This window comes from Triticum aestivum, chromosome 5A, assembly GCF_018294505.1.
Source record: "Triticum aestivum cultivar Chinese Spring chromosome 5A, IWGSC CS RefSeq v2.1, whole genome shotgun sequence".
Taxonomy (NCBI): Eukaryota; Viridiplantae; Streptophyta; class Magnoliopsida; order Poales; family Poaceae; genus Triticum; species Triticum aestivum.
Genome location: NC_057806.1, coordinates 307,061,767 through 307,072,999, shown reverse-complemented (window position 1 = coordinate 307,072,999; position 11,233 = coordinate 307,061,767). Strand labels below are relative to the sequence as shown.

Sequence of the window (11,233 nt, the reverse complement as noted above, 5' to 3'; positions counted from 1 at the left end):
ATTAGGCAATTCTTTCAAGGCGTCGATCTGAAAGCACAACACAACATGGAATAAAGTTGTGTATCACTCCACTATAAATTCCTAACCTTTGGCATAACTGGAAGTTTGCAAAGCTTCTTGCAACACTTTTGTACCCTGTCTGTCTCCTCGCGATGAAGGCCAACGGTTGTCCAAGCTTCTGGCCGTTAGTGCTTGATAAATTGATCTTACCGTGAAGTTGCCAAGCTATTTTTAGGTTCCGGCACAATTACCATCACTGTAATTGCCTATAGGTATGCTGCATATAGTTTTCACATCATAGTTGTACTTGTCAGTGGGTATGCTGCATACAACTTCCACAAGGAAACTACTCTAACCTACAAACCCTAGCCGGTAGATCAGATTCTCCATCCCACTTGATGCCAACGAGGTCTATGGGAGAAGGAGAAACCATAAATGATTGGTGTGGAGAACGGCAACTTTCGACGGCTAGGGTTTGGACCTTCACTTTGTTGGGGGTTATGATGCTCTTTTTAAAATTTTGCTTACATACAAGAATTTTGCATTGTACAGTGATTTATTTTGGAGAACTAGCAATGTACACTGATCTCAAATCGTGCAAGAAGGCGAGAACAAATGACACTCTTCCCCCTTCTTAAGAAAAAAAAGTCACTCTTCTCTACTCTTTTTTTTCGAGAGTACGCCAAAAGCGTACCATATTTTTATAGAAGGCAGAAAGTTATTTACAAGAAGCCAACCTTGAATGCGAACATTTGGGCTGGAACACGCACAAACACCATGAGGACACTAGCCTACTCTCTCACAAAAGGATCTAAACCTCCAGCTCCTAATCCAGCAAGCTTCCACTCCTTGATCTCTACCAACACCATCGCTGCTAGCTCAATTGGGGTTCTCTGTTGATGTATCCTGTTGAAAACCCTTGCATTCCTTTGCTTCCACAACGCCCATGCAGTTGCTATAATGAAGGAGTCGAATCCGCGTCTAACTTTCCCCGAGAATCTCCCTCTTTGCACTAGCCACCAATCCGGGAACTTCTCATCCGTGATCGGCACTTGCGCATTGGTCTGTAGCGCCTCAAAACAACTATGCCACACCTCTTTTGCATAGGTGCAATGTGCAAGAATGTGGTCAACACAGTCCACTTCCTGTAAGCAAGTGAAGCAAGAGGAAGGTTCATCCTGAAGGCCATGACGCGCACGCCGATCGCTAGTCCACAGCCAATACTGTACCATGAGCCAAGCGAAAATTTTGCAGCATAGGGGGGCCCAGCTTTTCCAGATACACCTCGCATAGGGGGAGATGAGGAGTCCCATGCATAGCCTGTTATACACTGATTTAGCAGTGTAACGTCCTGACGCATCGGCAGGCCAAATAAACTGGTCCACCACGTCCGTGATGATCGGTACAGTGGCCATCGCTTGGCACAGGTTGGCTACCTGGATGTGAGCCATGAAGGAGAGCTCACCTTGCACATCAAGAGTCCACGCATTGTTCACCATCGCCTGCATCACGGTTCTCCTATTTTTGTCGCGAGTCCCAACCAAAGCAGCGATCAGCGGGGCGATCTCGCCGACCGTAAATCCATGTATCCACCTGTCCTTCCAAAAGTAGACCCTTTCTCCATTGCCCACGACGATCTTGATCATGCTATTGAACACCATGGTGGCCTCGTCATCCTTGGCCATCCTAATACCTTGCCATGGCCTCTCGCGATCAATGCGGTTCAACCATTCCCATCTCACTCTCAAGGCCAGCGCTTGCTTCCTAATATTCTTTATCCCGAGGCCACCATATCTCGTTGGGAAACAAACGGTGTCCCATGCCACTAGGCACCGGCCTCCGTTCGATTTTTCCTTGCCTGCCCAAAAAAACGATCTCAAACACTTTTCGATCTCCTCGAGCACCCATTCTGGTGCCTTGAGGACCATAAGTTGATGGATCGGTCTCGCCGCTAGCACCGACTTCACTAAGACGAGACGCCCAGATTTCTGCATGAGGCCTCGCTGCCAGGCCGAGAGTAGCTTCTTGGTTTGGTCAAGCAAAGGTTGCCAATCAGCACGTGTCAGCTTCCGAATTGCCAGTTGAATTCCTAAGTACTTGCACGGGAAGTTTCCCATCTCACATTGCAGCAGGTCAGTCACTCGAAGTCTGTCCTCCTCTGCGCAGCGAGGCCTCATGCAGAAATCTGGGCGTCTCGTCTTAGTGAAGTCGGTGCTAGCGGCGAGACCGATCCATCAACTTATGGTCCTCAAGGCACCAGAATGGGTGTTTGAGGAGATCGAAAAGTGTTTGAGATCGTTTTTATGGGCAGGCAAGGAAAAATCGAACGGAGGCCAGTGCCTAGTGGCATGGGACACCGTTTGTCGCCCAACGAGATATGGTGGCCTCGGGATAAAGAATATTAGGAAGCAAGCGCTGGCCCTGAGAGTGAGATGGGAATGGTTGAACCGCGTTGATCGCGAGAGGCCATGGCAAGGTATTAGGATGGCCAAGGATGACGAGGCCACCATGGTGTTCAATAGCATGATCAAGATCGTCGTGGGCAATGGAGAAAGGGTCTACTTTTGGAAGGACAGGTGGATACATGGATTTACGGTCGGTAAGATCGCCCCGCTGATCGTTGCTTTGGTTGGGACTCGCGACAAAAACAGGAGAACCGTGATGCAGGCGATGGTGAACAAACTCAGGCCTTCTTTGATTCATAGGATAGGAATTTTATAGGAATAGGAAAATCATAGGAAGTATGATGACATGCATGTCAATTTCTATAGAAAAAGATATGCCATTGATGCATATGATAGGATTTTTTCATTGAGTCTAGGTTAATGTTTTTCCCCTCCAAAACGTGAAGGATGGATTCCTATCCTACATAGGAATAGGAATCCATTCTTACAAAATAAAGGGCTTCAAAGGAATTTTTCCTTTGCAAATCCTATCCTATAGAATTCCTACAAAAATCCTACAAACCAAAGGAGGCCTAATGTTTTTCCCCCTTTAAAACGTGAAAGATTAATTTCTATCCTACATAGGAATAGGAATACATTCCTACAAACCAAAGGGTTTCAAAGGCCTTTGCAAATCCTATCTATAGAATTCTTACAAAAATCCTAGGCATGAAGTACCCGAGCCGGCCCATTTCCATGCTCGGTGGTGCTTCTATTTCCTTCCTCTCCCACCCACCTGCCATTTACGGTTGTCTCAAAAAAAAAAACCCTGCCATTTACGGTCGGTCCCTGCCTCGCTCCCTCCCTCCCTCGTGCTCCTCCCCTTCCCCTCCTCCCGCCTCCACGCCAGTCTTTATAACCCCCGCACCCGGGCAGGCGCCCCCCCTCCCCAATCAGACGGCGCGGCGATTGTCCTCACGGCGAGCTATCTAGGTCACGAGGAATCCACTCCCGACTGCCGTTAGGCTGCCCGGCTGGCTTGCTGCCGCCGACAGCCTTGGCGAATCGCGGTCCTGATAGGCGCCCCTCCTCCCGGCGATGGGGGGTCGCAGTCGGCGATGGCCGACGAAGCGCCACCAGGACGCCTCTTGGAACCCTCGCCCCCCGCCCCCGTATTCCGGTACGAACGGCAACCGGTTGTTTGCTCTCCACCCGTCCGTCCCCCCTCCCACTCTCTCTGTTTCTCATCTTTGTTTGTGCGGCCCGATTAAGATTACATTGCAATCTGTTAGGGTTCTATTATATCGGGCCAGAACCTCGCCGATCTAGACATCTTGTTCTTGATTCAGACTTATAGTGTGCTTGAAAAAGATTCAATTCGCGCCATCCTTGCGGACGACACACATAACTCATGTAGATGCTGAAGTGTTCTCCAGCCGGTTCAGGCTTTAAACTAGAGTTCCTGGTGCATTATCCCATTATCTATGTATAAGGCTAGGCTTTACATTAGTTTAAATTGTTCTTAGTTCTTACCATTGGAAAAAGGTTGTGCCGGAATGCCAGAAAAATGCTAGCTTTGTTTGACTAACCCATCTATTGGGATTTGGGAACAGCCCTTCCTAGTTTCATTGGGAAGGTATTGCAGTTGCAAGGTGTAGATTATGTATCTACAACAATACAGTTGGGTAATGTTTTAGCTGCAGCCTGCTCCCTGAAAAATAGGTTTCGAGTCTTGCTGAGGTAGTGTCAATATGACAAAATGCTGTCTTTCCGGGAGCAATGTTCAAAAAAGCGGAAAGTGTAAGCGAAGCGGAAGGCCACAGCTTAGAGCAATGAGCGCTTAAGCGCAGCTTAATCGCACTAAAGCGTTTTTTGAAATTGGCTAGAATTTGACAGATTTTGAATAATATATACATGAAAATAGGAAGCATGTCACATGGGTAGTTGAAATAGCATCTGAAATATAGTTCACACAATAGCAAATACATATCAGGTTCGCATAGCAAGCAAAATACCAACGAAAATGCAGTTCAGTGCAAATAGACATAACCTAACAGAGATCATGTGGACAAAATTTTGGCAAAATATGAAGTAAATAGTTCTTAAACTGAGCCTAATAATAAGATAAATGGCATATTGCCATTATTGCGCAAGCAGACCAGCAGAAGTAGTACAAAATAGCCAAATTTGGTCAAATTAAAAAAAAAACGCTTAATCTACATCTTAGGGCAAAAGCGAAGCGCTTTGCCATCGCTCAGTGCTTAAGCGTCGCTTAAAAACGCTTTCTTGAACGCTGTCCGGGAGACACGTGCATTGAAGTGATAACTATTATAGTTTGCATGGTCTTTCGCTAATATAGAAAATTTAAAACGCGCCACCCCCCCCCCCCCCCCAGTACACGGGAAGAAAATAAATGGTGAAGCAAAATTAAAATGCCATCTTTCATATCTCAGTTTTGTATTTGTTGCTTGGCCTCTCCAACTCACCCAAACACAGATGAAAATGGCTTGGATATAGAGGGAAGGGACAAAGATATAATGTTCATACAAACAAAATTATAAAACTAGATTAATTATAAGACCTCAAAGTGTTCTAAAAAGCACTGTTCAAGTAGTTGGACAGCGTGTTGCGCCTACCAACTAGTCATGCTAGGCAAGCAACGCGGGAGGATGGTGCCTAGCACCTAGGCAGGTGTCCTTTAGAACATTGCCCTCAAATTGGCACCTAGGAGGGAGTATTATTCAGTATTCACAACATTGCGGAAAATGAAGAAGTCAATGGTATTGAGTATTGACGCTAAACGGCTAAAGACAGGCTTCAACTTGCTCCTCCAAGGAGCATGGAAGAAGGAATGTCTTTTGCAAACCATATTGTAGAGAGTGTTACTCGCCTGCTCAGACGTGGATATGGGTGTTGGAATCCAACTCAGATTTGGGTGTACGATTCAGCAAGGTTTTTTTAGGACATAACTAATAAAACTTGGAATCCGACTTGCATTCGGAGTGTCTTGTCTGGCAAAATAGTTGCTTCCCTGCTCAGACATGGACATGGGTGTTGGAATCCAACTCAGAATTGGGTGTACGATTCAGCAAGGTTTTTTTAGGACATACTAATAAAACTTGGAATCTGACTTGCATTCGGAGTGTCTTATCCGGCAAAATAGTTGCTTCCCTGCTCAGACATAGACACGGGTGTTGGAATCCAACTCAGAATTGGGTGTACGATTCAGCAAGTGTTTTTTAGGACATAACTAATTAAACTTGGAGTCCGACTTGCATTCGGAGTGTCTTATCTGGCAAAATAGTTTCAGGCGACGATGTTTGTTTAACAGTATTTGTAGTCAGCCAACACTAACAGTAGTCATCTGGCTGACAATATGCTAACAAAAAGAAAACAAAGAGGTATAGGGTCTTTGTCAGATGTGGGACCATTGAATTTTAACTTGCTCCTTGCAATTGTAGGATATGCAAGGAACCCACTACTTATGTAACTGCAGTATGCATGTTTTCTTCAGGCACTAGGACCTAAAAACCATTTATCTTTTTGACGGTGCACAATCACTTTTTTTTCTCACTCTACTAATTATCTTTTTACGGAGGGAGTACTAATAAATGACATAGCCATTAAATATGTTCTCATGTGGCTACATAGGAGCAGACCGTAGAAGGAATGTTGTTGTTTTAGGATGAAACCCTTTAAGTTGTGTTTTGAGTGACTCATTTGTTTAGTTTGTTTTGAATTGTTCAGTTCCTTTTCTGTGATCTCTAAAAGGACCGCTTCATTGCCGCCATTCTCGACAAATTTAAAGTACTGGTTTGTGGCGTAACTTGTCCTTACCTTACTATACAACTCTGTTGCACTGGTTCATTTCTCTTGACAGTTGTCTATACTTGGTGTAAATTAGAATGACAGACTATAAAACCCACTTACGCTTGATCAGAGTGTTCCACAAATACTTAAATTCACACTTTATGTATTGAACTTGCTACTCTGCCACAGTTGTAGTTGTGTGGTTGAAAGATGTATCTTTGGTTTGACTCATCGTTCACCCGTATAAAGCAACAACAAGTACTTTCATATCCTACTTGAGTCTAAGTTAGGAATGCACTGCTGCTCGGCAATTCATTTTTTTCTCCCCCAGGATACGTACTCAAACAATGTAAAATTCTAAAGCAGCCTGTGGCTTTGAAATTTATAGATTAGATTGTCAGGCAGTCCAGGCTAAAGAATGCCCTCAGTACATTCCATTTCCTGTTTATTTCTGTTCCCATAATGCAGTAGGCCAGGAATCTTTTATTTCCCTGTGTTAATGTGCTCGCACCATGAATCTAATATCGTTTTAATACACACAGGATACAGTCACGTGGATAATCAATGCCAAGTCCCATTATGGGAAAGGGAATTTTGCAGTCTTGTTGGCGGCATTTCGTGGCAGAGGTTCTGCGAGAACAAGCACTTTGCCTATATGTACAAGGATATAGAGCAGTGGGATGATTCGGGAGCTTTTGAGAATTTCCAGAACGCAAAATCAAGGTTCTGGTCTCATTACCATGGCCAACCTTCTGATATACCTTACCCCGACCCTGATCTGTACATTGATGAGGTTGACCATCGTTGCGAGGTCGACCCCGAGTTGGTAGCTGACCTGGACAAGGTGGGGGTACCCTTTGAGGCGGACAACAAGCCCGCCGTAGCTGCCAATAACAGGTGTGCCCAGAACCAGTCGGGGAACTGGGACATCTATCTAGAAAAGCCGACCCCTGAGGTGAACAAGTGGGAGGCGGACAACTCGGTATCCAACGCAGGTTGGGGAGCGAGTCAGGAGCCTCTGAGCAGCTGGAACAAAATCAGCACCGGCTGGGGCGATGCCCTGGCGCAGCCCGGTTGGGGCAGCTCAGGAAACAACCATTGCTCAGGGAACAACTGGAACAGCCCCCATGGAGCATCCAGCAACAATAACACATACTACCAGGATACAGGCGGTGCGTATGGCAGGAAAAGGAACAGCGGTGGCGGGTACTCCCAGCAGAGGAACAGCAAGCAGAGGAACCAAGCTGAGAGCCACCACCAGAGGGGCAGATGGCAGGATCACAGGGACAGGGGGAGGCATGGCGAGCGGTTCCCGTTTGACAATAGGCCAAACGGGCAGCGAGCAGAGCGCGGCTTCTGAGTTGGTGGCGGTGAGTGTGTGAGAAACCGTGGAAAGGTTTTGGTTGTATGATAAATGATGCGCGTTTTCTAGAGTCTTTTGTGCGGAGCTGCAGCTTGTAATGGCTGGATGTTGCAACAACGCTTTACCTGTAAGGAGATGTGTCAGGTTTTGTTGCTGCTTTTTGTGATATGTTCTGTTTCTCTGTTCCTGTTTTCTTTGCTGGTGTTGCTGCCGTTTCGTGGGAAGATGGTTTGCCACCTGGATCCGGATGGACCTCCCTTTCGTGCAATGTTTCGGTTTTGGAAGTTCCCTAGGTTGTCTAGTTTGTTGGTGCCAATCTTAAGAATTGCCATTGTTGACATGAGTTTCGTTGGGACCATCTCGTCTATGACGAGGCCTTGTGGTTGTGAACGGCGCATGAAACAGGTCAGTTCTTCTTTAGTAAGAAAAAAGGCCCCCGTCAGCATCTGAGATACATGAGGCCCCGTCCAACATGAAGACTTTTCATCGTGATTCCTGGCCTTACTCGTCGGTTGCTTCGGCTTCTGTCCCGATAGATGCGATGCTCCAGTCTGCTCCTGGGGTGCACACGAAGCTGCTAGGTTCTGATCTTCATTGCATGACTTCCTCGCAAATGGAGGAGACCATTAAGCCGCTTCGCGAGGCCGCTGACTCCTTGCAGGGCTGGCTGGTGAGTATTGGAAGCTTTCTGGAGCGCGCGGAGGTTGTTCTGCAAAGGCTCCCTTTTGCATAGGCTCCCGCGGTTGAGTCTTCTGTTGGCTTTCTGGATGACACGGGTGCGGAGCTCTTTGGTAGCTTCTCGCTCCGTGTTGTGTCTAATTCGACGCCCCTTGTGTTGCCAGACTCCGAGGGCGAGGCCTCCGCTGAGTTTGTGTCTCTAGTGTTGCAGAGCATGCTCAAGCTGCAGGTGTTGTGTGGGTAACCTGTTTTGCCTGTGTTGATGGAGCAACTCAAGTTGGGCTCTCTCCAAGCTTCGGAGGTGGACCGGGTGTCCTCACCACCCTCGTGGAGCCTTGTCAGGCTTTGGAGGTGGACTTGGTGCCCTCACCACCGCCCGTAGAGCCTCGTCAGGGTCAGACAACCTACCTCCTGGCGTCGTCGTGGAGTTTTAGATGTTGTTGTCCTTCGCTCATCTGCGACCGTCTGGCAGGTGATGCCTGTGAGTGGCATGACCATTGAGCCACTTGTGTGGCGCCTACTCCAAATCCAAATGCTTTTTTCGCGAAGAAACTTTGTGATTTGCTAGCCAGCGTGGAGGTTGCTAGACTTGGTTTGGGCAGGTCAATTGCTTGCCTCCTGACGAGGAAGCCAATAAGGGGCAAACAAAAGAAGGTGGGCAAAGGCAAAAGTGATGCCAAGGACAAGGTGTCTCTGGTTGCTTGATGGATGATCTCCCGTCTCTCGGCTTGTCCTCTTGGATTGGGCTAATGTTGTGGGTCGGGAGGTGCCCGATGTCTTTTGCCGAGGTGTTCTTGTGGGGAGTCACCTTTTTTTGAGTTAAAAACGAAACTTTATTCATTAGAAATAATCAGTACATCGTTTGTGAGGATCATTACAATTTCATTTAGAGGCTCCTCGAACCAATCCGAAGTTGAAGAAAATTTGGCTAATCTAGCAAATTCATGTGCTACTTTATTTGCTTCTCTATTACAGTGTTCGAATTTAGTCATGATAAAATCACATGCATAGTAAAAGCAGTCATCGAAAATTGCCGCCGCCGCACCCGTTGATTGTCCTTCGTCCTGCATGGTCTCAATTACATCCAGATTATCTGAGTTGATGATTAATCGGTTGCACCCTGCCCTTTGCGTTAATGTTAGTCCAAATTTGAGAGCTAATGCTTCTGCCATCATAACATCCGCGCAATGGTCGATCTTTCCATTTCTTCCTGCAATAAGCCTACCTTTGTCGTCTCGCAAGACGGCCCCCATCGTATCCTTCAGCATGTCATGGTCAAAAGAGGCGTCAACATTGAGTTTCATGAAACCCCTAGGAGGACAAAGCCAACCCTCCTTTTTATGGACGCCTTTGAAGATGATGCATTTACAAAATTGTATGTAAGGGCCGTGATCCCCATTGATATTTGAGTTGCATTCTGAGTTACTTCCTTGTACACTAATTTCCGTCTCTCCCACCATAGATACCAAGCTGAAATAGCCATCATTTCTCGTACATTTTGGTACCCCATAATACGCAAATCTTTCTCTGGAAGAAGTAAAAGGTATTCCAATATCGCCTCTCCAGCATGATCAACTTCACAAGCTCTATCAATAATGTCCTCCATCCCTAGTCTCTTCCAGACCTCCTTTGCTTTAGTACATCGAAAAAGCATGTGTTTCGTGTCTTCTACACCCTGAGAGCAAGTAGGACACAAGGGCGAAACCTTCATGTGTCTATTAGCGAGTGTTGTCCGACATGGGAGAGTGCCATGTAACGTACGCCAAATAAAATTTTTGACTTTTGCCGAACATAATAACTTCCATATCTGACACCATATAAGGTTAGGTGTGGTTCGCCCCATCCCATTAGAGTGTTTTAGTTGACTCCAATACTGATAGTTCCACTCCATAGAGTAAGCAGACCGTACATACCATTTTTTGTATAACTCCAAGCAATGAAATCTGTCATATTATGTTGCGAAATTGGGATTGAAAGAAACCGTTCTGCGTCAATGGGCCACATAGTTTGTCTAATCAGGTCCTCATCCCAATTATTGGAGATGGGGTCAATCAAATCCACCACTTTTGACAACAATTGTCCCCCCTTAGGAGTCACAATCTTCCTAGTGGCACAATTTGGGATCCAGGCATCTTCCCAGATATTGATATTATGTCCATTCCTCACTCGCCAAATATAGCCACGTTTTAGGATAGTTATGCCTGCCATGATGCTTTGCCAGGTGAAGGAAGCACCATGCTTTGGTTTGGAATTCAACAAGTCGCCATCAGGATAGTACTTGGCCCTTAGAACAGTGGCACACAAGGATTCAGGGTTATCAAGGAGACACCATGCCTGTTTGGCAAGCAGAGCCAGGTTGAAACAGTGGATATCACGGAAACCCATTCCTCCTTGGACTTTGGGGAGTCACTTGGCATAGTAGAAGTGTCGGGATTTGTGGATGTTGTGTATTCAAAGAGTTTTGGTTGTGAGGTTTCATGTTGTGGGAGTAGTTTGTTTGTGCTTCGTTTGTATTGGTTGTCGCCCGGTTTTTCATAAATTAACTGGGCAATTCTCTTCTTCTTAATTAATCGATGTGGCAAATTTTTTGCCTACGTTTCGAAAATAAGAAGAAGGTTGACTGTCGTAAAAATAGAGAAACTTGGAAAGTTCCAAGAATAGAAATAGCTAGCAAGAAACTTAGACCTCCTTTAGTTCATATGACAGAAAAATTATAAAAATAGAAAATCGTAGAAAATAAGATGGCATATCTCAACTCCTATAGGGAAAAGAGATGTCATTATAAGAATTTTTTATTGAGTCTATTCTAATATGTTTTACCTTCAATATGAATGTGAATCTATCTATACAAACCAAAGGGCTTTAAAAGAATTTCTAGATATCCTACAAACCACAGGAGGCATTACACATTCCCAAGGATGAAAGTGACATACATACTATATATTTCCAAGATTAAATACTATATGACCTCCTTTGGTTCATAGGAGTTTTGTAGGAA

At 45.7% G+C, this 11,233-nt stretch overlaps 1 protein-coding gene across 1 annotated transcript; it reads left to right on the top strand.

The window, feature by feature from the left end:
• Nucleotides 1-3,260: 3,260 nt before the first annotated feature.
• On the top strand, nucleotides 3,261-7,725 carry LOC123103061 (uncharacterized). The gene is made up of 2 exons (XM_044524547.1): nucleotides 3,261-3,564; nucleotides 6,737-7,725. Exons 1-2 carry the CDS (start codon nucleotides 3,483-3,485, stop codon nucleotides 7,552-7,554), a joined length of 900 nt encoding a protein of 299 aa, XP_044380482.1. The 5' UTR covers nucleotides 3,261-3,482; the 3' UTR covers nucleotides 7,555-7,725.
• The last annotated feature ends 3,508 nt before the right edge of the window (nucleotides 7,726-11,233 follow it).